Consider the following 27,592-nt stretch of genomic DNA (forward strand, 5'->3'; position numbering starts at 1 on the left):
GAGATGGTCGACCTAAATGTTTAGACGGTCGACCTTAGAGATGGTGTTCCCCGGTTTTTGGCCATAATGGAAACCGAGGGCGCCCATCTGAAAAATGACCAAATCCAAAGCATTTGGTCATGGGAGGAGCCAGCATTTGTAGTGCACTGGTTCCCCTCACATGCCAGGACACCAACTGGGCACCCTAGGGGGCACTGCAGTGGACTTCACAAATTGCTCCCAGCTGCATAGCTCCCTTACCTTCGGTGCTGAGCCCCCCAACCCCCCTAAAACCCCACTCCCACAACTGTACACCACTACCATAGCCCTAAGGGGTGAAGGGGGCACCTACATGTGGGTACAGTGGGTTTGTGGTGGGTTTTGAAGGGCTCACATTTACCACCACAAGTGTAACAGGTAGGGGGGGATGGGCCTGGGTCCGCCTGCCTGAAGTGCACTGCACCCACTAAAAGTGCTCCAGGTACCTGCCTACTGCTGTCATGGAGCTGGGTATAACATTTGAGGCTGGCATAGAGGCTGGCAAAATAAAAATAAAAAAATTTAGGGTGGGAGGGGGTTGGTGACCACTGGGGAAGTAAGGGGAGGTCATCTGGTCAGTTTGGGCACCTTTTTGAGGCTTGGTTGTGAAAACAAATGGACCTAGTAAAGTCAACCAAATGCTCGTCAGGGATGCCCTTCTTTTTTCCATTATCGGCCGAGGATGCCCATCTCTTAAGCATGCCCCAGTCCCGCCTTTGCTACGCCTCCGACATGCCCGCGTGAACTTTGGTCGTCCCCGCGATGGACTGCAGTTGAGGACGTCCAAAATTGGATTTCAATTATGCTGATTTGGGCGACCCTGAGAGAAGGACGCCCATCTCCCGATTTGTGTCGGAAGATGGGCGCCATTCTCTTTCGAAAATGCCCCTGATAGTTCACAGTGAATGCACTTTTAACCAGACTGGAAAGAGATTTTCCTAAGGGGCATGTTTAGAGCAGGGGGAATAAACTGCACATAAAAGAGCATCGTGAAATGCTTGTGCATAAAGGACAATTCTATAAAGGGTGCCTACATCCCCTGGATTCTATAAATGGTGCACACATTTACTCATGCAAAATTACATGCTAACCTGAGATGTGTGCGCAACTAAGGGGCCCTTTATTAAGCAGCGGTAAGCCCACTACGGGCTTCCTGCATGGCAATCTAGAACTACCGCCGGCCCAACACGGGCGCCAGAGGTAGTTTCACCCCCAGCATGCTGGCATTCCGGTGCTAGTGGAAATATTTGAAAAATACTTCCACAGGGGGTTACTGCTGGGTTAGTGAAGAAGACCTTACCGCCACCTCGATGGGTGGCGGTAAGTTATAGAATATGGGCCAGTGTGCCTAAATCTACGTGCTGGGATTTGCGCCATGTTTTCATTGGTGTAGATGGATGTGTGTAGATTTAGGTGCTGAAATATCAACTAAGTGTATTCTATAATTGGCGCCTAAATCTAGGCACCGATTATAGAATATGGTTAGCTGGCACTGATCTCCACGTCAGTTTTTTTAAATGCCATATATAGAATCTCCCCTTAGTGAGTTGTGTGCATAAATTCTAATTATTGCCAGTTAGTGCTCACTATTGCTCGTTAAGACCTGTTATCAACGCTGATTAGCTTTTTAAGCCAATTAAGTTTCACTTGTTCTAGAATACACTTGGATTTTGGCACGGATCACTAGGCGCGATATATAGAATCTGGGTGATTGCGCCTAGAAACTCACACACCTTATAGAATAGAATCAGATGCAGGCCTTGCAAGGCGCAATTAGGCACGTCCACTTATGTCTGCCAATTGACCTGGTGTAAGCTGTTGTGCAAGTTCTGGTGCACCAAAATGGCTTTGCACTACTGTTCTATAATGGGTTAGGTGTGCCTTAATGTCATTATAGAATTGGCTTTAAACATGTTTCTTTGTTGCACCTACATTTAGACATCACTTTATAGATATGTCCCATAGGTTTTTAAAAATATGTTTATTAGTGATAGGTATGTGCAGTGGGGAGGTTGGGGGCTGGGGTAATCAATGTAAATGATACAATCATTGGAATATTCATGTATGCTTGTTTGATGGAAGACTATTATTTGTTACTTCTTATTTGTTCTTTTATGAAGTTCTGTGTGGTCAATATGTGCATAGTTTTAACATGTGCTCTTTTGTATCCTCATAAGTATTCAATGTACTTCCAAAGGGACCCACTTGAGTAATTTTTCTTTGAAAAATCCTGAAAATTATAAAGCCAATATTACCCCCCCCCCAAAATCCACACACACATACATTGAAAAGGTAAGCTATCCAGAAAACATTCTCCAGATAATTAGCAGAACTTAACTGTGCCACTGAATATATTCAGATGAGTTTAATTGGATAAAGCTAGTCAGTAAGCTGTCCTTAAGTTATATGGCCAATCAGATTTAACTGAGTGATTTTGATTGGTCAACACGGAATATACATGACCTGGAATCAACCTGAGCCACATTTTGCATCTAGAAAATATTCTATAGTCAATAATTTGAGCAGACAAAATGTCACCAGTGAACCTGGGGTTAGAAATATCTAATGCCTTTAATCTCACTTTGAAATACGGTAGCTGCATTACTTCTGCACTGATGAGGTTCATTTTCACTTACTACTTTAGTAAACATTGAAATAAGCACAGGGAACATGTCATTTCATGAATATTTACCTTAATTTATTTATTTTTGTTTTTAGCATTCTGGTACAAGATGACTCTCCCGATGCATTTTGATAAATCAAAGAAGTATCCTCTACTTATCTATGTGTATGTAATATTTCCTTTAAATCTTTTAGAAATCATCTAGCAATTGTACATCTTTCAATTTGTCATAATACTGTTGTGAAAGCAAGTGATATGGTCATGAACTTTGTTATTTTACTTAATCACATTGCAAATATACAATTATAACATGAGCTCAAACACTGAAAAGCAGGGATTGGTCCTAGGGATTAGTGGTAGTACACTAAGCAGAGGACCTGCTAATTTAGAAAGCTGGCCTTCCTTCCCTAAAAGTGTGGAAAGTCAAAGAGCCTGATATTCAACAGATCTGCCAAGTCTCCTGTATTCAGTGGAAGACACCTGCTTTTGCAGGGCATTTCCCACACTTCCACTGGGGAGTCAAGAACTCCTGCTATGCAGTCTTCCAACTGGCCAGTGCCAGTTTTGCTGTTCCACTTTCCCCTACCCCCAGGTTCAGCCAGTGTGTCTCTCTCTCCCTTTCTCTCTCTCTATCCTCTGCTCCCAAGTCTGGCATTTCTCCCCACTCTCCCCTGCGAGTCCAGAGTTTGTCTCTTACCTCTCTCTCCTCTGGGTCCTCTCACCTGGCCTCCATCACCTGCAGCAGTTGTGATTAAAGCAGACTGCCTCTGCCAATGTCAGACCTTTCCCTGTACAGTGACCTGCCTCCTATGATGCAACTTCCTGTTTCCACACGGGCAGGACACTGTATAGGGAAAGCCCTGACATCAGCAGAGGCACTATACTTCAGTTACAGCTACTGCAGGTTATTAAGCTGGAAGACTCATAGCATGGGGAGAAACACTGGACTCATTTTGGGGTGTAGAGAGAGGTAGAGATGCTGGAATTACGGAGGGGTGGGTGAGTGGGAGAAAGATGTTAGAACTGGAGGGGGAAGGGAGGGAGATTGAGATGTATTGGACTGGGGGAGAAAGATGGAGATGGCATGGGCTGGTGGAGAGAGGGAGATGGAGATCCGCTGGACCTGGGGTGGGAAAGGAGATGGAGGTATTCTGAACCTGGCTGGGGGAGGGGGGAGGGAGATGGAGATGTAGTAAGACTGGGGGGGGGGGGGAGGATATGGAGATGTGCTGCTATGGGAGAGTGAAGATATGGTGGACTGGGGGAGAGGGAGATGGAAGTATGCTGGATCTTTGGGGAGGGGGGTGAGACAGATAGAGTGATGGACCTTGGGGGGATGACAAAGACTGGGAGAGGGAGGATATGGAGATGTGTTGGAATGGGGGATAGAGATGTGTTGGATTAAGGGGGTTGAGATTGCTGGGCTGGGGGAGGGAGATGGAGGTATACTGGATCGGGGAGGGGGAGACAGATGGAACATAAGAATATCCATACTTGGTCAGACCAATCATCCATTTAGCCCAATATCCTACTTCTAACAGTGTCCAAGCACTACATCTCCCATTAGACACAGCTTCCTCCTCAGGCTGCCTGCTGAGCCTCTCTCTCATGTTTGGTTTCTAGCTACCTCTCCCCCAAGGCTCCTTTGCTTGGTCAAAGGGATTTTTGCTGGAAGCAGATGGCACACTTATAAGACCAATTCTTTTTAAGATTCATATATTGAGGATCCAATTTTTTGACAAGTACACATACAGTGGGGGAAATAAGTATTTGATCCCTTGCTGATTTTGTAAGTTTGCCCACTGACAAAGACATGAGCAGCCCATAATTGAAGGGTAGGTTATTGGTAACAGTGAGAGATAGCACATCACAAATTAAATCCGGAAAATCACATTGTGGAAAGTATATGAATTTATTTGCATTCTGCAGAGGGAAATAAGTATTTGATCCCCCACCAACCAGTAAGAGATCTGGCCCCTACAGACCAGGTAGATGCTCCAAATCAACTCGTTACCTGCATGACAGACAGCTGTCGGCAATGGTCACCTGTATGAAAGACACCTGTCCACAGACTCAGTGAATCAGTCAGACTCTAACCTCTACAAAATGGCCAAGAGCAAGGAGCTGTCTAAGGATGTCAGGGACAAGATCATACACCTGCACAAGGCTGGAATGGGCTACAAAACCATCAGTAAGACGCTGGGCGAGAAGGAGACAACTGTTGGTGCCATAGTAAGAAAATGGAAGAAGTACAAAATGACTGTCAATCGACAAAGATCTGGGGCTCCACGCAAAATCTCACCTCGTGGGGTATCCTTGATCATGAGGAAGGTTAGAAATCAGCCTACAACTACAAGGGGGGAACTTGTCAATGATCTCAAGGCAGCTGGGACCACTGTCACCACGAAAACCATTGGTAACACATTACGACATAACGGATTGCAATCCTGCAGTGCCCGCAAGGTCCCCCTGCTCCGGAAGGCACATGTGACGGCCCGTCTGAAGTTTGCCAGTGAACACCTGGATGATGCCGAGAGTGATTGGGAGAAGGTGCTGTGGTCAGATGAGACAAAAATTGAGCTCTTTGGCATGAACTCAACTCGCCGTGTTTGGAGGAAGAGAAATGCTGCCTATGACCCAAAGAACACCGTCCCCACTGTCAAGCATGGAGGTGGAAATGTTATGTTTTGGGGGTTGTTTCTCTGCTAAGGGCACAGGACTACTTCACCGCATCAATGGGAGAATGGATGGGGCCATGTACCGTACAATTCTGAGTGACAACCTCCTTCCCTCCGCCAGGGCCTTAAAAATGGGTCGTGGCTGGGTCTTCCAGCACGACAATGACCCAAAACATACAGCCAAGGCAACAAAGGAGTGGCTCAGGAAGAAGCACATTAGGGTCATGGAGTGGCCTAGCCAGTCACCAGACCTTAATCCCATTGAAAACTTATGGAGGGAGCTGAAGCTGCGAGTTGCCAAGCGACAGCCCAGAACTCTTAATGATTTAGAGATGATCTGCAAAGAGGAGTGGACCAAAATTCCTCCTGACATGTGTGCAAACCTCATCATCAACTACAGAAGACGTCTGACCGCTGTGCTTGCCAACAAGGGTTTTGCCACCAAGTATTAGGTCTTGTTTGCCAGAGGGATTAAATACTTATTTCCCTCTGCAGAATGCAAATAAATTCATATACTTTCCACAATGTGATTTTCCGGATTTAATTTGTGATGTGCTATCTCTCACTGTTACCAATAACCTACCCTTCAATTATGGGCTGCTCATGTCTTTGTCAGTGGGCAAACTTACAAAATCAGCAAGGGATCAAATACTTATTTCCCCCACTGTATACCAAGACTCCTGAAGAAGGCACCTTATCTGCTGAAACATGGTACCTTGCTGAGTCATTATTTGTTCAAAGTTTACTATCCTCATCCAGTGTCTCTGGTCTGTTTTGAAGAGCCTGACTACTTTCCCACTCCTTGTTTTCTTCATGCGACTTCTCGTGGAATATCGGTGTTCTTTCCACTCCTGTGGTTTTCATTGTGCCTTCAAGTACTACTACTACTACTACTATTTAGCATTTCTATAGCGCTACAAGGCATATGCAGCGCAGCACAAACATAGAAGAAAGACAGTCCCTGCTCAAAGAGCTTACAATCTAATAGACAAAAAATAAAGTAAGCAAATCAAATCAATTAATGTGAACGGGAAGGAAGAGAGGAGGGTAGGTGGAGGCGAGTGGTTACAAGTGGTTACGAGTCAAAAGCAATGTTAAAGAGGTGCACTTTCAGTCTAAATTTAAAGGTGGCCAAGGATGGGGCAAGATGTAGGGGCTCAGGAAGTTTATTCCAGGCGTAGGGTGCAGCGAGACAGAAGGTGCGAAGTCTGGAGTTGTCAGTAGTACTCTGGGCCGTTTCCTTTAAGAGCCTTGAACAGAGTTTTAAATTTGGCCCTGTGTATGCTTTTACTCTGGGTTTCCAAAAACACATGCCCCTTATGTTTCATCATCGATTTTTACAGGACACCACTGTGGACATAGATTATGATTTTGTGGCATTGGCCAGAGCATGGAGTGCAGATTTACGGATGGAGATTTCTTCCTCATTATTTCAAACATTTATTCTTGCAATTCAAAAATGGGTTGAATCAGTGCAGTGAACTATTGTACAAATTTGCTCTCTGGTTGCATACAGAAGCGTAGCTAGGTTATGACGCCAGGAGGAGCAGAGAGTGGACCATGTAGATGTGTGCATGAACTGTGTAGGCACAATGGACTGCCTGAAAAATAGGCACTGGCACCCTCAAAAGTCCATTTGGGGAAGTGGTCACTCCCCTGGTGCCCTACCTAGGTACACCTCTGGTTACATATCTCTCCTCATCAGGTGGCGAGAGTTGGTCTTGCACCCGAGGGGACTTGCCTTAGATGCCAGACAATGCCTGCAACCCTAGGGCATATATTTTGGACGTGTGTAGCAGTGAACAGATTTTGTAAGCATATTTTGGGTGCCTTTCTTAATATGTGGATTTTCTCTGTTCACTGTACGTCCTTAATTCTGTTTGACTCTTACGTTTTTGATGCTGCAGTTCTTCCTGTGGGCAAGGCCTTCCTTCTTATTGCTATCCTGATAGCGCTGAAAGTGATCTTGTATAATTGGATGGCCATAGTGGAACCCTTTCTGCAGTATTGGAGATCCTACCTGATTTACCAGATGCACCTGGAGCGTCTAAGAATTCGGCATTTTACTGATTCCTGTGGGACTAAGTTCTGTTCAGTTTGGGAGCCCTTTTGGCAAACATTGACTGTGCAGACCCATAGTCGGCTTCTAAATATGTGATTGTCGGGGTTTCCCATTTTTCTTATCATGGTGCCAGTGTGCCTGGGGTGGGGGGGGGAGGGACTTAATAAAAGAAAAATTAGTCTTTCTTTCACTGTTCCATTGCTGTTGATTTTGGATGCTTTGTCTGATCGCATTGTTCTGTATTTCCTTTAGTGGTTTGTTTAATAAAAATAATTGAAACATAAATTTGGCCCTGTGTTATACCGCTTGCCAGTGAAGTTTTTGCAAAAATGTTGTGATGTGGTCACGCCACTTACAACCTTCTATTAGTCTTGCTGCAGCATTCTGAATCAATTAGGCCTGGTGCAGACCTTTTGTAGTCAGACTAGTGTAGAGTGCATTACAGTAATCCAGTCTTGATGTTATCAAGTCATACACAACAGAGACAAGACTTGTCTTCTCAATGCAAGGAGACAGTCAGCGTAGTTGTCGCAAGTGGTAGAAGCTGCTCTTGATGGTTGCTTAGATTTGAGGGACCAGAGTAAATGTTGAATCTAGCTGTATTCCAATGTTTCTGACTTGTGATTGAGGGGGAGTTTATATTTCCCAAAAGAAATTTTGATGTTCAGTCTGTGCCCACTTGTGTTAGGAACCTAGAGAGTCTTGGTTTTACTTGGGTTCAGGCAAAGTTTGATGTTTTTAGCCAATTCTTGAATCAATGTTAGACAGATGTTTATTCAGGGCTGTGGGTAAGTCAGGTTCAATGTGTATGAGTAGCTGCATGTCATCCGCATAGATGTAGAACTGAGTGTCCATCGACCAAATCAGCTTGGCTAGTGGCTTGAGGTAGATATTGAATAGAATAGGTGACAGTATTGATCCTTGTGGTTCCACACAGATCAGTGCCCATGATGGTGATGAGGTGCTGCTGAACAGTATGGACTATTGCCTGTCTGATAGATAGGATTTGAACCAGGCAAGTACTATTCTACTGATACCTGTTTCTTGCCAGTGGTGCAAGCATGATATATGATCTACAGTGTCCAAAGCTGCTGAGAAATCTAGCAATATTACCACCGAGGCAAATGCCCTGTCTTGGTTTCTGTGAAGGTCATCTAGTAGGCATACAACGAATGTTTCTGTTCCATAACTAGGTATCCAGTCTGACATGGATCTTGCCAGTTTCTCTCTTCTAGCCAGTCACTGAGTTGATCACAGACTTTGTTCTATAACTTTTCCAAGAAATGGGATGTTAGATACTGGCCGGTAACTATCCTGGTCAAGGTTGATCTTCTTTAGCAAAGGATATACCACTGACCTTTTTAATGCTGTTGGTAGTTGCCCATTAGAAAGAGAGGAGTTCACGATTTTTGTGATGCCTTCTATGAGGCCCCTGCTTGCCTGCTGCACTATCTTTGATGAGCAGGGGTTGAGGGGGTAAGTAGTTGGTTGAAGATCTTAGGATTTTGTCAAGGCCCTCCTCTATTATTGAGTTAAAAGAGTCTCATATGTCTGTGTCAGGAGGGGGCAAGTTTGTCCATTCCTGGTTAGCTGATTGGAGACCGGGTGAGACTGCCTGTAAATCCTGGCAGAGACTTTCAATTTTGTTGGCAAAGTATGCAGATCTTAAAATCTACTCTCTTGCTTTCAACATCAGCTCCCTTCCTTTACTGGGTCTACTATTTCAAATTTTAATATGAGCATTTTGGTCCTATGATTTTTATTATAATTTTACTTGCCAGTAGCCAATTTAAGAATTCTTCTGAACATCTCTGTACTTTATCCTTGGCAGTGTTCCAATTTTTATTGATGAGATGATCAATTGGATATTATCTGCATAAGAGCACCCTTTCACTCCCAAGGTCCCTAATAACAACTTTGACAAAACAGTGTTTTTTTTTTGAAGCCTGTGATAATTGTTTTGATATTTTCCTGCAACGTATTTCTTTAGTTTGGCCAGCAGGTGGTGCATGTTTATGTTTAAAGCTGTTATAAAGAACTATCCTTTCCTTCTTTAGTTAACACAGATAAAAGGAAGTGCCTGCTGATATGGCCAGCTATTTTCAAATGTTGTTGCTCTGGGTTGTGATTGGCCTGGAGTTTGAAGTTATCCAGGAGTTACTTGTTTTGCCTCCAGTTTCGGCCAGGGAGAAGAGAATGAGAGAAATCTCTTTGCTGAAGCCCTGTGAAAAATTATATTTGATAACTTTTGAGCAGCTATATGTCCTGTTTCCCCCAGGTACTATTTAGATAGTAAACAAATATTTAATTGATGTGAGTGGAGTGGCATGGAATGGAGGGGAGGGGAGGAGTAGCCTAGTGGCCAGTACAGCAGACCTTGACCCTGAGGAACTGGGCTCAATTCCCACTGCAGCCCCTTGTGACTCTGGGCAAATCACCTAACCTTCCATTGTCCCAGGTACAAATAAGTACCCATATATATTATGTAAACCACTTTGAATTTAGTTGCAAACAAACCACAGAAAGGCAGTATATCAAGTCCATTTACCTTATAATTGATCCATATTTCAGTTACCTGCTATTGTTCTGCAAATTGCACCTTTTCTGTTCATTGTTCTAATTTTAAGACAATAAACCTTTTTAGTTTATTGACTCTGCTTGTCTGAACTGATTAAAAATCCTGGTAGTTTGTGTGTTGGGTCTGTGAGTGCTTTTTGGGAACTGTGGGACCACTGGAAGTGTGGCCTCCAGTAATCTAGAAATCACTGGGGATAATCTGAGAGCAGGAGACTTGCCCAGAGTCAGTTGTGACCTAGTTGGTGGGAGGAGGGTGCTAGTGTAGAGCACAAGCAGCAGGTGCAGGTGGACCTGAGCTGTTGTGGGGATAAACCATCTAAGTGGCCATGAGGTAGCCCCAGATGGGTGGCTAGGCATTTCATGACAAGAACTCTAAAATGTTTAAGATAGATTTTAAAAAGAATGGGAGATATAGATGAACCCTGCAAGACCCTCTGTATAGTACTCTGGGTCAGGACATGTATTGCTTCATTTGCACTCTTTTAGACCTCATCATCAGGAATACTGCTATCTGTTTTAATATCACCCCCTCCCCCAAGTACCTAATTCAGTGCATCTCTTTTCCAGAATCTGATGATTCACCAAGGTCAGTGACAAGTCCCACAGTACTATTAACATTGTTTCCTTCTGATCCAAATAATGGATTCCATTCCTACTGCATTTCCTTGTGACCCTGGGCAAGTCACTTAACCTTCCATTGCCCCAGGTACAAAAAACACCTTAGATTTTGAGCACACTAGAGACAGAGAAAATACCTGCATATCATGTTACAGCACTGTGTACGTGTAGTAGTGTTATGTAAATGATAAGTAGTAGTATTTCATAAAAATTTTATAAAAAGTGAATTATATAAAAAAAAATTTAGACACCTAGCCTACAACTTAGTTAATGGGAGCGGATTAGCCGCTGGTCTAGGAAGCTCACATTCCTCTTTCTATACTAAAAGGTTCTTTGGTCATGGTTGAATAATTGAGCTTTCAATGATTCAGGAGCACAACCTTTTGTTGGTGACATGTTAACAATATATCTTACATTTCCTGTAATTCTAATTCAGGTCGTTTCACTATGCTGACTAGGCAGAGGTTCAATTTACAAGATGTTCTGATCTTCCCTAAATAAGGGCATACTTCTCTTTGGAAAATAAAAAACAGATTTAAACAATTCCACTTCTTCTCCCATCCTTCCTATTATCACATATAGTACTCCTTGTACTATCCCTGTTATCTGAGGTGTTCTGTATCTTTTGTCTTATGTTGTAATTCATCAGGTGTGTGTTAAATATAGGAGCCAAAATTCTCCAATGTAGGAAATAAAGACCTACCAACAGTGACTTAACCACCTGAAAGAGTTCTTTTGATGAATTTATGCCCTTGATATCTTCTTAGAAAGGGATTACTTTCTTTTCAGGTTGATAAATATACTATCAGATCTATTTATTTCAATCCACCTCTTTTTTCCTCCATTGTTTACTTCCAGTTTTGTCAACTCTGTGGTAAACCATGTTTCTTCTCTAGATCTCTTTCGCTGACTGATTTTATATGGCACTATCTAATTTGCAACCAAGAACATTTCTCAGTTCTAACCATTCATTAAGTTTACCAACTCACTTTTGAAGTTGATTCAGCTGCTTTAACAGTTCTGCTTGTAATCACCTCTCATCTATTTTGCCTTTGGACTTGTACAGTTCCCAGTTCCTCTTGGACTTTTTTCTCTGTAATTAAACAATTCAACCAGAGGACCTCCAGTGAGCAGATTATGTAACAGACCTCTCTTTTCATTATCTCCCAGTGGCCCTATCATTAAGTTCAACATATACCAGAGCCCATCTATGGTACAGCAATGTAGTGCTCCAATTATTACCTTTCAGTCATAAAAAACCTGTCTTTTCGGCAACCCCCATTCTGCCATGTAAGTTAATTATCTCCTATCATCCAGAAAACTTAAAGCCTACACTTAAGTTCTTTCTTCAATGCCAACAGAGTATCTAACACATGGTATTCTAGCCCTGGAGGGAAATAAACTACTAATAATTACATCCCCTTCCCTCTGTCACCCTGCATACACAGACACTATACTCTTGCTATTGCACCATCTGGATCCTTTCCATTCCTAAGATCTCTTGATGGGCCACATTAAAGAAAAGAGAGCTATTTCTCCCTTCAATTTAATCTAAAATGCTAAAATGCTATAATGGCTACAATATCTAAATTGTGTTCAGTTTTCAGATCATGAATATTGAACTCTTTGGTATTAGTCATCGATCATATATTCAACAAATTCACCTGAATCATCCAGAACCAGTAAATTTGACCACATTACCTCCTTATTAAAATCAGCCCATTGGCTTCCTATTTCACATCATATTGTTTATAAATTACTTCTTTTGGTATTCAAAAACCTTCCTACCTCTCCTGCCAATTACTACTACTACTACTTAACATTTCTAGAGCGCTACTAGGGTTACGCAGCGCTGTACAATTTAACAAAGAGAGACAGTCCCTGCTCAAAGAGCTTACAATCTAATAGACAAGTGAACGGTCGGTCCGATAGGGGCAGTCAAATTGGGGCAGTCTGGATTCACTGAACGGTAAGGGTTAGGTGCCGAACGCAGCATTGAAGAGGTGGGCTTTAAGCAAAGACTTGAAGATGGGCAGGGAGGGGGCTTGGCGTAAGGGCTCAGGAAGGTTGTTCCAAGCATAGGCTGAGGCGAGGCAGAATGAGCGGAGCCTGGAGTTGGCGGTGGTGGAGAAGGGTACTGAGAGGAGGGATTTATCCTGTGAACGGAGGTTACGGGCGGGATCGTAAGGGGAGGTGAGGGTAGAAAGATAGTGAGGGGCAGCAGACTAAGTGCATTTGTAGGTAAGAAGGAGAAGCTTGAATTGAATGCGGTATCTGATCGGAAGCCAGTGAAGTGACCTGAGGAGAGGGGTGATATGAGTATATCGGTTCTGGCGGAATATGAGACGTGCAGCAGAGTTCTGAACAGATTGAAGGGGGGATAGATGGCTAAGTGGGAGGCCGGTGAGGAGTAGGTTGCAGTAGTCCAGGCGAGAGGTGATGAGAGTTCGGGTGGTGTGTTCAGAGAGGAAAGGGCGAATTTTGCTGATGTTAAAGAGGAAGAAGCGACAGGTCTTGGCTATCTGCTGGATATGCGCAGAGAAGGAGAGAGAGGAGTCAAAGATGACTCCGAGGTTGCGGGCAGATGAGACGGAGAGGGTGAGGGTGTTATCAACTGAGATAGAAAGTGGAGGAAGAGGAGAAGTGGGTTTTGGTGGAAAGACGATAAGCTCAGTCTTGGACATGTTCAGTTTCAGGTGGCGGTTGGACATCCAGGCAGCAATGTCGGATAAGCAGGCCGATACCTTTGCCTCGGTCTCCGCGGTGATGTCTGGTGTGGAGAGATACAGTTGGGTGTCATCAGCATAGAGATGATACTGGAAACCATGAGATGAGATCAGGGAGCCCAGGGAAGAGGTGTAGATTGAGAAGAGAAGGGGTCCAAGGACAGATCCCTGGGGAACACCAACAGATAGCGGGATGGGGGTGGAGGAAGATCCATGAGAGTGAACTTTGAAGGTGCGGTGGGAGAGATAGGAGGAGAACCAGGAGAGGACAGAGCCCTGGAACCCAAATGAGGACAGTGTGGCAAGAAGTAAGTCATGATTGACGGTGTCAAAAGCGGCGGATAGATCGAGGAGGATGAGGATGGAGTAGTGGCCTCTGGATTTGGCAAGAAACAGGTCATTACAGACTTTAGAGAGTGCTGTTTCTGTCGAGTGAAGAGGGCGAAAACCGGATTGAAGCGGATCGAGGATGGCATGAGAGGAGAGAAAATCAAGGCAGCGGCTGTGGACTGCGCGCTCAAGTATCTTGGAGAGGAAGGGTAGGAGGGAGATGGGGCGGTAGTTGGAGGGACAGGTAGGGTCTAGTGATGGTTTTTGAGGAGTGGCGTGACTACGGCATGCTTGAAGGTGTCGGGGACAGTTGCAGTGGAGAGAGAGAGGTTGAGGATATGACAGATGGAGGGGGTGATAGTAGGAGAGATGGTGTTAAGTAAGTTGGTGGGGATGGGATCAGAGGAACAAGTGGTGCATTTGAGGAGGAAAGAAGGCGGGCGGTTCCTCCTCGGAGATATCAGGAAAGGAGGAGAAGGAGGTCTGGGTTGGTTGGTTGAGGGAGAGGGTTGAAGGGTGAAGAGGAGGAGGTGGCTTGGTAGTGAACTCAAGGTTGATCTTTTGCACCTTGTCGCGGAAGTAGTCAGCCAGTGATTGAGGAGAGAGCGAGGGGGGGTGGGAGCGGAGGGCACTTTGAGGAGGGAGTTAAGGGTGGCGAAGAGACAACAAGGGTTAGAGCTGAGAGAATTAGTCAATTGGGTGTAATAGTCCTGTTTGGCAAGGAATAGTGAGGACTGGAAGGAGGATAGCATGAATTTGTAGTGAAGGAAATCTGAATGGGTGCAAGATTTCCTCCAGAGGCGTTCAGCAGATCGGGCGCAGGAGCGAAGGTAACGGATGCAAGGGGTCAGCCAGGGCTGGGGATTAGTACGCCTTGTGGGACGGGAGGTGGATGGTGCAAGGGTGTCCAGAGCAGAGGAGAGAGTGGCATTGTAAGCGGAGACAGCCTCGTCGACAGACTCGGAGTACATGATGGAGGGGAGGAGATTAGAAATACTAGATGATAAGGTGGGAGGGTCAATAGCCTGGAGATTCCTGGAAGTAGTGGTTAATGTTGGGCGGGGCTGAGGGGGAGGGTGAAGAAGTGTGAAGGTGATCAGGTGATGATCAGAGAGAGGAAGAGCTGAGGCATGGAAATTGGAGGGTGAGCCGGAAGAGGAGAGGACGAGGTCAAGGCAATGGCTATCATGGTGAGTAGGGGTGGTGGAACACAGCTGGAGGTTGAAGGAGGATGTTAGAGTGAGGAACTGAGGAGCGTGAGAGTTGGACGGGTCATCAACGTGTATGTTAAAGTCTCCGAGAATGAGGGATGGAGATGAGGGTTCAAGAAAAACAGAAAGCCAGGCATCGAAGTCGGTGAGGAAGGAAGAGAGGGATTTATCAGGGGGGCGGTAAATGACTGCCACTCTGAGTGGCAACGGGTAGAATAGACGGATGGAGTATTCCCCTTCTCGTACTCTCAGATCTCTCAGAGCCAATTATCTGTACCCAGTTACAAAGATATAATTCATGGACACACTAGAACATCTATATTTTCTGTTCAAGAGCCCCGACTTTGTAATTTGCTGCCCCTACACCTCTGTCTACAAGCATCTCTCACCCAATTTAAGGCAGATCTTAAAACCTTTGTTTTTACAGATGCATTCAGTTTACTCCCATTTGCTGCTGAATCCCATGGTGGCTTCCAGTACAAGACAGTTGAGCTTACCTCCTGTATGTTCCCTTCCCCCTTTCTGATCATTAATGGAGTTCTGCCCCCTCCTCCCTATTACTATGTGTCTCATGTGACATCTCTTTCTCTACCCCTTTTATTATAGATTGTAAGCTGCCTAGATGGCTCAGCCATATGACGGGATAGCAAATATAAATAAAACTTGAGTAGAGAGGTGTGGTAGCCGTGTTAGTCCACTTTTAAAGGTAATCAATAGAAATCAAACAAAATAAAACATGGAAAAGAAAATAAGATGATACCTTTTTTATTGGACATAGTACATTTCTTGATTAGCTTTCGAAGGTTGCCCTTCTTCTTCAGATCGGAAACTTTGTCAGATAAAACTTGGAAACTTCCTCCATTGTATTAATTCTCCCTCCTTTTGGATGAATTGTTAGTTACAGCATGTACCAAATGCTGCTCAGTTCTCTGCTTCTTAGAATTAATCATACCTTCTTTCCCATAGTATCTACTCTATCCATAAATAGCTCTAATAGCATGCTACTTTGGACTGTTTTCCCCAATACTGACATATCCTATGAAAACATCCAATCCTGCTTAAACCAAATGGTTCTTAACTCTTGATGCACAGTTCTCAACCACTCTTGACCTTTCTTTTTGCTAAAAATGATCAATAGTTAGGGTTACCAACTAGATCCAGATTCACCTGACAGGGTTGATCCAGTCCTGGGCTTACCCCCATTGCATGCAGGGACATATGGTTCTGATTTCCCCATTAGATTCCCTAAGAAAAACAAGGCTACAAGTCCCTGGTAAGCCCAGGACTGGATCAACCCTGTTAGGCGAATCTGGATCTACTTGGCAAACCTATCAACAGTCTTTCTTTTTGGCCAGTTCTCCATGACCCTTGGACTTCAAAATGGACCTGCAAAGGGCTCTGCCTCTTTGTCTCCTCCTTTGGTATGACCATCTATAGATATCAGGAACACAGTTAAAACAGAGAAACCCAGAAATGATGCTACTGGGGCAGGCCAACCCTCCAGAACTGTGAAGAATAGCACTCGATTGCAATGCATATCACTAAAGCACAGGAAGAGGAAAGCAGATTAACTCCATTCAGTTCTCCTGGGTAGAACTCAAGGGATATTTGTGGACACCACCCCTCAAATTAGGTTTTCTGCTATAGCTGGGATAAATTGGGAGATGGTATAAAAACAGTTTGAAAAATTTAATGCCCAGATGATTGAAAGCCCTGCGCTGCTCCTAACAGCGCTCTAATAATAGCGCTGGAATAGTGTGGGGCTTTAACACCCCTATGATCAGAGATAATAGCATGCCAATTTATGTGTGCTATTATCTCTGGTGATAGGGCAAAGTGCAGGAGGATTGTGCCTAAGCTTGCACTCAGGCACAATCCTTCTGCACTTGTTTGACAGGTCTGGTGTGAAGCCTCACCCAGCGCACTCCAGGATGAACTGGGCAGGGCTGAGCACCACCATTTTTGAGGCGGCACTGCTGGAAGAGGAGGGAGTTTACCTCCCTTCTCCAACAAAGGTATGGATGCGGGGAAGAGGGCCGCCAGACCACAAGGTGGGGGGGGGGGGGGCTTGATTTGCAGCCTTTTTGGGGGGATGCTAGGGGGGACCCATCATATCTCCAGCCCCCCCACGAACTTATGTGGAGGGGAGGTCATGGGAGACTCTGTCTGCTGGTCCTCCAGCCCCTGTGTTGCTGGTTTGGGTGAGTGGTCGTGGTTCCTGCTCCTGGAGGGGGTGGAATGCATTGGGGGGAATGGGGGGCCTGCTATCATGCAAATGCATGCTGGACAGGGCTCACCATTCCTCCCCAATGGTCTGCAAACACAAGCTGGTGTAGGGTTTGCTGCGGACAGAGTGCCAATGTTTGGCGTGCTGCTTGCTGATCATTGGGGAGGAATACGTTTAGCATGCATTTGCATGCTACTTATGCTAAGAGCCCTGTTTTGCAAGCATTTGCATGCTAGTTGTGTTCAGAGCCTGCAAGCATGTTGTTTCATGCCTCAGGGGCTCTGATCATGGGACAGTAGCAAACACAGGTGCTAGTATGGCACTAATAGCCTCTTGCGCCTGCGTTTGCTTCTGATCATCGGCCCATCAGTGACTGTGAATAAAAGGTGATGGTATTATAACCTCACAGAAGTTGGGTCTGATTGAGCTGGAACCCAAAAGAAGCAGAAAGAAACTGCCAGGTAAAAAATTAAATACATAAACAGAAAAGAGATTTAAGTGGCAATCCTCAATTATAACTGAAGGTTGTTAGACAAATCAATATTTCTATAAATAACAGTAAAACTTGGTATGGAAGAATATCAATATATTTTGATAGTCTTTGAAAGTTTGTGCAAGTATACATTTTAGCTGGTGATTTGTCAGCATATGACACATTCACTGTTTTCAGACAACATACACAATGGATATGCACCAGCATTAAGTGATAAAGAAAATAAAGACACCCTAAGCCGAATATTATGCAATAAAAATAAACATTAGTAATCTCTGGTCTTTGCTTTTCCCATCAGTAAATTTAAACTAAAATAAATTCAAATTCAATGATATGATTGCTTCTTTTAGATATGGCGGACCTTCCACCCAGGAGGTGCTGCATTCATTTTCCATTGATTGGAAAACCTATCTTGCCAGTTCAGAAGGAATTATAGTTGCTACCGTGGATGGCAGAGGAACATCTTACCAGGGTGACAAGATCTTACACGCGATTTACCGAAGGCTGGGAACCTATGAAGTTCAGGATCAAATCTCAGCAGTCAGGTGAGACATTATAGTGAGGTTCTTCTCAGTAAATACACTTTAATGACAGTGATATTATATATATTGAGAGACTTTCTTAATTAAGAGCTTACCTTTTCTTCCTCAATCCAGCTAAAAAGACATGGATTATTCTATAGCATACATGTTATTAGTAAAATTGAGGGTTAGCATTCCCTAGACTGCACTATCTATTATTTCTCCCATGTCTGGCTCAGTACATGGGCGTCTTTAGCGTTTAGCGCGTGACTATTTTTAATGCACGCAAAAACGCCAGCGCACCTAAGTAAAAGACCCCCTAAATTACTTGCCCAGAGTCACAAGGAGCTGCAGTGGAAATATAGGGGGTCTTTTACTTAGGCATGCTGGCCTTTTTAGTGCTCGTTAAAAACAGGCATGCGCTAAATGCTAAAGACGCCCATGTAATCCTATGGGCGTCTTTAGCGTTTAGCATGCGCCTATTTTTAATGCACACTAAAACACCAGCACACCTAAGTAAAAGACCCTCCAAACCTGGTTAACCCTGATTCTCAGGCCACTACACCAACCTTGGGCTACTCCTCTGTCAATGATGTAAAATTCAGATTTTAGGTCTCCCCTTTTTATAATGAAAATCTTTGTTTTCTTCTGTGTAGTGGAATGTAAGCCAGATGTTAACAATAAATGTTGTTCCCTTTATCCTTGGAGGATCCCAGCTGAGTAGTTTATTGCTTTGCTGAACTGTTATGTAGCTACTGAGATTACCCTCACTTAATCATGCTGTGCACTTTTAACCTGTACACTCTACACTCTAGTGTTCGCTTAGGCTTTTCTCATCTCGTGGTCTGAATATACCTTTGAGAGTCCAGTAAAGAGGCTCCGCATTAAACATAGACAGGGCTACAGGGATGAGTTAAAGTAACTAGGAAACTGGAGGAAGAAAAAAAAAACACTTAGGGAAAGAGTCATTTTCAAATGGTCTGCACCAATATTAAAAAAAAAAAAAGCAAATCAGAGTGAATCAGCAACACAATGGAATGTATAGAGCCACAGATGGAACCACGAGGCAGAGCCAATATTCCGAGCTCATTGAATGTAATTCGCAAAAGCTGTCAATGCCAACAAAAAAACTGTACAGAATGCTTTGTTATGAATTTCCTAATAAAAATTTTACATAAAAAATGTCCTTTCTCTGAATATTGGCTCCATCTCATGGGTCCATCTGTGGCTCTATACACTCCTATTGCTTTACTGCTCCAATATTCAAAAGGAGAGTGTACTTATCTTTCCCTTTTAAAGCTTGTCAGGTAGGAAAGGAAGGGATTTTGAGATTATGCTCATGCCTTTTTCAGCTGTAGTTCAAAATAAGTTACTTTTAGGTATAGTAGGTGTTTACCTGTCCATGGAGACCATTTGTAGTATGGAGTGTTGCCACGATTTGGGTTTCTGCCAGGTACTTGTTACCTGGCTTGGCCACTGTTTGGAAAACAGGATACCGGGCTAGATGGACCATTGGTCTGACCCAGTATGGCTACTCTTATGTTCCTTTTACGAAGCCGCGGTAAAAAGAAGTCTTAGTGTGGCCTTACATGACCTTCTTATTTCCACACCCCCTTTTCTGGGGCATGCGCAAAATTTAGGCACAGATCACATGCCTACATTTACATACATACGTGTTAATTGATTTTAATTAGCACCAATAATTTATTGTTAAAAAGCCAATAATGGCTCATTATTCAAGTAAATTGCATGAGCAAATTGTACAAACATCCAAATTTGCACATGCAATTTTTAGCGACTTATAGAATTAGGGAGATAACTCCTATTACTGCCAATTTAGCACTTATGGAATGGGCAGGTCGTGGGTGCGTTGTTATAGAATATATTTGCTCTGCATCTAATTTAGTATTGGCATTTACACCAGTTTTACTTAGCATAACTGCCCACAACTAAATTTAGTCACTTGAATTGGTGCTTGGTGCATTCTAGAAACTGTGTGGAAATTTAGGCTCATTCTATATTGATTATTATATTGATTGTTAGCACCATTTTAGCTAATTACTTTACATGCATATTTGCGAACCGCACCCAAAATTGATTGCCTAACTTACCTATACAGAATTTGGGTGTAAGAGATGTGATAATGCCACATATAGGAGTTCTTTTCTTCCTCTCAAAGTAAGCATGCCCCTTCCCTAGTGCATAACAAAATGTTTTTTTATATTGCAAGTAAAAATCTGCACATGGTGCAGGTGAAAGGCTTTGTAATCGTTCTGTGTAATGCACAAACTGACTGACCCAATAAAAAGGGGAAAAAAGGGCAAGAATTGCCAAACAAAAGGGATTTGTTTGATTGTTCCCATGTCTAGTTCAGAGCATAGGTTCTCAATCCAGTCTAGCTAGTCAGATTTTCAGGCTATCCAAAATGAAGATGCACGGGATACATTTGCATACAGTGGAGGTTGTGTATGCAAATTTATCTCATGCGTATTCATTGTGGCTATCCTGAAACCAGGCTAGCTTGGTGTGTTCCAAGGACTGAGTTGACAACCCCTGGTTCAGAGCAATAATATACTGTATATTAAGAGCCCCACACAAATAAATAAAGCATATACCTAACATAGAGACATATTTTGCAATAACAAAAGAAAGGTCTCTTTATTGTGTTTTAACTAATATGAATACTTGTCTTATTTGTATGCATCAGCTTGTCCTAATATTGACCTTTGCTTCTTAGAAAATTTATAGAAATGGGCTTCATTGATGAAAAAAGAATAGCAATATGGGGCTGGGTAAGTAGGTTATTACTGTGCTGTTTTACATTTGTTTCGCTTGAGCATTTGCTACACTTGGTGTTATTTCAAAGGGGTCTTGAACATAAGCTTGGTAATGCCATGGAAATGGGAATTCTGGCTCTGCTGGCTAGAGGTCACATACCTTACTCTAGCACAGCAGTCAGGAACAAGGGTGTTGCCTGGGATTTTGCCAGAGATTGCAAGAAATCTGCAACCAAAACTTCAAAGCAATAAGGGAAGGGGAGGGGAGTTATCCATATGGGCTACCGTTAAAAGGTGTTATTTTACTGTTAACCGCAGTTCTTAGTAATTAGGTCTCATTAATGGGACCTGTGCTAAAGTAGCATGAGTTAGTGGTAAAATAACCTGTCTTAAGAGTAACCCACTTTGATAATTACACCCCAAAGACATTTCTGACTCTGGATGCCGTTGTGATATTTAAATGAAGATTTTTGTTTTGTTTTGTATTGTTTTTTTGACCTGTCAGTTTTTTTTCTCTTCCTTTTACATAAGTACTTTTAAGCAATTTTACTTCCAACATATAATTAGAAGTATTATTGGAAGTTCTGTGTTTGAAATTTGGTCATGTTGGATTAACGATTGCTTTGATTAAGCAAGCTTTCTCATTCCCATACCTCTGAATTGAGAAGTCAAATATGCATAAAATGTTGTGGTCATAAGTATTTATATCAGCCAAGAAGAAGTTCCACCCACAACTAATCCAGCTTTATTTATTTATTAGGATTTATTTAATGCCTTTTTGAAGGAATTCACTTAAGGTGGTGTACAGTAAGAATAGATCAAACATGAGCAATAGGCAATTACAGCAGTAAAAATATTCAAATAACAGTACAAAGTATGGCATGGTATACTACTTACAATGTCAGCACAATACATAATAGAACATTGTAATTGATAGTGAAGGGTAAAGGGTAAAGCAAAGATGTAACATATAGATAGGTAAGAAGAGTTATAGAGTGCATGCATATCTCAGCACTCTAGACCTATATTTGGATCTAAAAACTTTATCTGTGTTATAATTCTGATGCACCCCACTTCAACCTATACAAATTTCATGTTGATAGGATACCAAGCAGCCCCCCCGGGGGGGGGGGGGGGTGGTGGTAAACAGGTACATGCACACACATAGATAAGGCAACCTCAGAAGCCTTCTTTTCCTTCAGTAAATAGGCTTAAAAGAGGATCAATGAAATCCACACAATGTAAAGACTTAAGGGCCCTTTTACTAACCTGCAGAAAAACTTTCTAGTTACAGGGGCAGTAACTGTTGAGAGCATTCCCAGTACCTGTCCATGCAGTTAATAGAAAGAAAATACTCTGAGGACATGTTAAAAGCACTGCAGAAAATGCAGATGAACTGAATGCCACCTATTGAGGTGTATTGTGATCTGCATTATCTGCTACAGTAACAATGCAGATAAATCACCATGTGTTATCTGCAAGGCACAGTCCATGCTCATTCCTCACCCCATTCCAGACTATGCAGTTACCCCCAGATTCTATACAGCGCGACTTAAGTTTGCATGCAAATTCAGTTGCATTCTGGATTGGCCCATGCAACATAATTAGATAACAAGCCAATCAGTGCCGATTCTTGCCACTTCATAATCAACTGTTGACACTAATTGGCATTAATTAGAATTTACTTGCAGAACTGTCTAAGGTATTCTATAATGTGATGTGCGTAAGTTCTAAGTCGCATAGTTGAAAAATGGCTGTGGCCATTGGGGTGGAATGGGTGGGTTGTGGGTGTTTCTTCAATCTATGCACGTTGTTATAGAATACACTTAGTCTGCACCTAATTTAGACGTTGGCATTTACACCAAGTTTTACTTGGCATAACTGCCTGCAACTAAATTTAGTCACTTGAATAGGTGCTTGGTGTACTCCACCTACAGTCCTGCCAGTGGGGGGTGCTGTTTCACTATTATATTTAGCAAACAAACAACGGGGGTGACATGCAAGATGATGCAAAGCAAAATGTCCAATGGACTCAAAGCTTCTGATGTGAACTCTTTGAGTCCATTGGACATTTTGCTTTGCATCATCTTACGTGCCACCTCCGCTGTGTTTGTTTGCTGTGGTTTTCCTACACAGAGGACTTTTGTTCTTCTGTATTTCACTATTATATTTACAATAGTGAGGGACAGGCAAGCTCTGTGGAACTCCAGGGAATCTGCTTGTCCATAGTGATTGAAAACATAATATTGATGCAGCGCCCCCCACTAGAAGAAATGCTGTTGGAGACTCCCGCTCACATGGGATGTGACAGCACATGAAACGTAAAACCATGCATGCTGATTTTCAGAGAAAAGCTATCTACAGAAAAAGAGGTGCAAATCTCTGATGGTGCAGTTTTCAAAGGCAGAACTTGGTGCAAAGTCAATCAGGCAAAGTATCAGTGGAATTTTCACCTACTTGCATAGGTTTTTTCTATGGTATAACAGGACGGTATAACAGGTTTGGAAATGTACACGAAAAAATTTTCAAAGAATTGCAAACAAATTGTGATGAGGTGCGGAATAGCTCCTTATGGTCTCCAAACATGATTCGCGCTGGGTAACAGACCTACACCAGGGGACATTTACTTATCAAGAACTATTCACAGTTGCTCTAAGAGTAGTGATATACATTCCTGAATTCTAAGCCTTTTCTGATTTCTAGGTAGTAGAAACCAGTTCTTTTTCTGTGAAAAAACCTGACCCTTTTTGAAAAGAAAAGATTCATATTACTTGCAACTTAATAGTGTCTTTAGCTCCACAGCAGAAAGATTCAACTCTGTCTGACTGCTTTCCAGGGCTTTTTTTTTTCAACTAAGGCACAGTATGGTTTGTTGAACCTCTGCTGGTTTGCTCTCTTACTATTTTGAGTTCAGTGTGAATTAATGCTTAGACCCCTTAATATTCTGACATAAGGAATGTATTAATGCTTCTAGTATAAGTCACATTTCCATCCGGTACAACCCTTCTTTTCTTCGCTTTATGGGTTTTGCTTTCTGGGACTGTTATGACTCATATTTATACTCCCCCCGTTTCCTATAGGGAATTACAAAATCATAATGCTTTGGGGGGGGGGAGGGTCTGTCTCAGGCAGTGGGTCACCCATTAATAGCTTTTGAATAATAATTTCATTTACATTTCTACTATAGAAAACAGAGCATGCTGTGATCACAGGCTCACACTTTTCACATGTCTTGTATGCTCTGAATCTTCATATATTTCCAATAGGGAAATAAATGTTCAGGTGATATCTCTGGTAGGTTGGAGACACATGGTGATGCCACTGATCATTTTGAAAGGGACTCAGGTATTGGTGGACCTTGAGAATTTTGAAAACTGCACTACCCTTATTTATTTGTAAAGGGTAAAGTTAAAGGGTCGTGGATTTGATACACCTCCTTTCTATATACAGTGGGGGAAATAAGTATTTGATCCCTTGCTGATTTTGTAAGTTTGCCCACTGACAAAGACATGAGCAGCCCATAATTGAAGGGTAGGTTATTGGTAACAGTGAGAGATAGCACATCACAAATTAAATCCGGAAAATCACATTGTGGAAAGTATATGAATTTATTTGCATTCTGCAGAGGGAAATAAGTATTTGATCCCCCACCAACCAGTAAGAGATCTGGCCCCTACAGACCAGGTAGATGCTCCAAATCAACTCGTTACCTGCATGACAGACAGCTGTCGGCAATGGTCACCTGTATGAAAGACACCTGTCCACAGACTCAGTGAATCAGTCAGACTCTAACCTCTACAAAATGGCCAAGAGCAAGGAGCTGTCTAAGGATGTCAGGGACAAGATCATACACCTGCACAAGGCTGGAATGGGCTACAAAACCATCAGTAAGACGCTGGGCGAGAAGGAGACAACTGTTGGTGCCATAGTAAGAAAATGGAAGAAGTACAAAATGACTGTCAATCGACAAAGATCTGGGGCTCCACGCAAAATCTCACCTCGTGGGGTATCCTTGATCATGAGGAAGGTTAGAAATCAGCCTACAACTACAAGGGGGGAACTTGTCAATGATCTCAAGGCAGCTGGGACCACTGTCACCACGAAAACCATTGGTAACACATTACGACATAACGGATTGCAATCCTGCAGTGCCCGCAAGGTCCCCCTGCTCCGGAAGGCACATGTGACGGCCCGTCTGAAGTTTGCCAGTGAACACCTGGATGATGCCGAGAGTGATTGGGAGAAGGTGCTGTGGTCAGATGAGACAAAAATTGAGCTCTTTGGCATGAACTCAACTCGCCGTGTTTGGAGGAAGAGAAATGCTGCCTATGACCCAAAGAACACCGTCCCCACTGTCAAGCATGGAGGTGGAAATGTTATGTTTTGGGGGTGTTTCTCTGCTAAGGGCACAGGACTACTTCACCGCATCAATGGGAGAATGGATGGGGCCATGTACCGTACAATTCTGAGTGACAACCTCCTTCCCTCCGCCAGGGCCTTAAAAATGGGTCGTGGCTGGGTCTTCCAGCACGACAATGACCCAAAACATACAGCCAAGGCAACAAAGGAGTGGCTCAGGAAGAAGCACATTAGGGTCATGGAGTGGCCTAGCCAGTCACCAGACCTTAATCCCATTGAAAACTTATGGAGGGAGCTGAAGCTGCGAGTTGCCAAGCGACAGCCCAGAACTCTTAATGATTTAGAGATGATCTGCAAAGAGGAGTGGACCAAAATTCCTCCTGACATGTGTGCAAACCTCATCATCAACTACAGAAGACGTCTGACTGCTGTGCTTGCCAACAAGGGTTTTGCCACCAAGTATTAGGTCTTGTTTGCCAGAGGGATTAAATACTTATTTCCCTCTGCAGAATGCAAATAAATTCATATACTTTCCACAATGTGATTTTCCGGATTTAATTTGTGATGTGCTATCTCTCACTGTTACCAATAACCTACCCTTCAATTATGGGCTGCTCATGTCTTTGTCAGTGGGCAAACTTACAAAATCAGCAAGGGATCAAATACTTATTTCCCCCACTGTATGCAGGTACTTTGTCCCCACTGGGCTTACAATCTAAGCTTTGTATCTGTGGCAACGAAGGGTTACAAATTTTCTATATGAAACAAGGAAATCAGAAATGAAATATTCATTGATATATTTGTCATTATTCCTTTCAAATTTGCAGGTTTTCAAATTTGAAACTTTACCTTGTGTACCAAGTCAGCATTCCATTTTAAAGGCACTATTCTGTAAAAAAAACCTCTTAGGGAGTTAAGTATTCCCAGTGAAATACTGTCTCAGCCTAATACCAGCTTGCAAAATATCATGACTTCCTGCTTTCAACTAGATTTAGAGTTGCATGCCAGTTTTCCATGTCTACACCACAAACCATTAACCTCAAATGTTAAAATAAATAAGTGCAGCACATGAATCAGTAATTACTCTACATTGTCAGCTCTGCTCATGAAAGCTTCAAAGGATTTTAGCTATTCAGTGAGGCATAGTTTTCCTGTTATGAAATCTGCTTTTCTTAAAGCTCTTTTCAATGTTTTCTCATGCAGTTGTTAGCAGTGTCCAACAGTATCCTTATCTGTCATTGGATTTAGTTTTTACAAAGTACAATCTTCCACATTTTATAAAAAGTCATCTACAATTAGGTGCCAGGGGCTAGATTCTATACATGGTGCATGAAAACTCCACGCGGAAAAAAGTACACCTACATTTTATAGAATAAGCTTAAATTTCTGAGTGGTATATAGAATAACACCGAACACCTCTCCACGTGGCCAGTTACACCATGTTTTTACTTGACATAAATCCCGAAGCCTAAATTAGGCACAGAGGGGGGATTCTATATATGGTGCCTAAAAAATCCACGTGGAAAACTTTTCTGCCTAAGTACATTCTATAATCCGTGCCTAGATTTAGAATATGCTTAGGCAGCAATTGTAGTGTCTCCATTTACACCAGTGCAAACATGGCGTAAATCCCAGTGTATAGATTTAGGCGCCGAGGGCCATATTCTATAAATATGTGCATAAATTTCAGAATGCCCATGATGCGCCCATTTCCCCACCCATAACCACACCCCTTTTTGTCTACACAGTGTGTTACGGAATATGCTTAGTAAGTTGTATGCGTAAATTCTAATTATTGTCAATCAGTGCGCATTATTGCTTGTTAAGTGTGGTTATCAACACTAATTAGCTTGTTAATCCAATTAAGTTACACACGCTATTATAGAATTCGCTTGGATTTTGGCGTGGATCTCTAGGCATGCTATACATAATCAGGAGGAGAGCAGGTGTATTCTATAAGAGCACGCATATATTTTGTAAAAAACGCTCATGCCCCATCCATGGCCATGCTCCCTTTTCAACTATGCAACTTCAATTTATGTGCACCATGCTTCAGAAAATGCTTAGCGAGTTTTGTGCTTCAATCTTAATGCCAATTAGTGCTGATAATTTCTTGTTAACATCTAATTGAAAGCGCTGATTGGCTAGTTAACCAATTAAGTTACGCACATTGCTATAGAATATGCTTTGATTTGCGTGTGGAAATTAAGGCACCATATATAGAATCCTGGGGCGGTTGTGCATATATGTTATTTAATACTAGACCATACATGTTTTATTGTTACAGTTATGATCACCAATAAATCTAAAGTAATAAAGATACCACCAACGAGTAGGCTCTATTAATACAATCCTCAAATAATTATGAGACT

General features: G+C 42.8%; 1 protein-coding gene across 2 annotated transcripts in view; it reads left to right on the forward strand.

The window, feature by feature from the left end:
- Window positions 1-27,592, forward strand: part of FAP (fibroblast activation protein alpha) — a 185,783-nt gene that overhangs the window by 115,200 nt on the left and 42,991 nt on the right. For both annotated transcript variants that reach the window (XM_030209580.1, XM_030209581.1), the window contains 3 exons: window positions 2,737-2,806; window positions 17,914-18,108; window positions 20,822-20,876. In XM_030209580.1, coding sequence (XP_030065440.1) covers window positions 2,737-2,806; window positions 17,914-18,108; window positions 20,822-20,876 — 320 coding nt within the window. The remainder of the gene's footprint in view (window positions 1-2,736; window positions 2,807-17,913; window positions 18,109-20,821; window positions 20,877-27,592) is intronic.

Source organism: Microcaecilia unicolor, chromosome 7 (assembly GCF_901765095.1).
Source record: "Microcaecilia unicolor chromosome 7, aMicUni1.1, whole genome shotgun sequence".
Classification (NCBI taxonomy): Eukaryota; Metazoa; Chordata; class Amphibia; order Gymnophiona; family Siphonopidae; genus Microcaecilia; species Microcaecilia unicolor.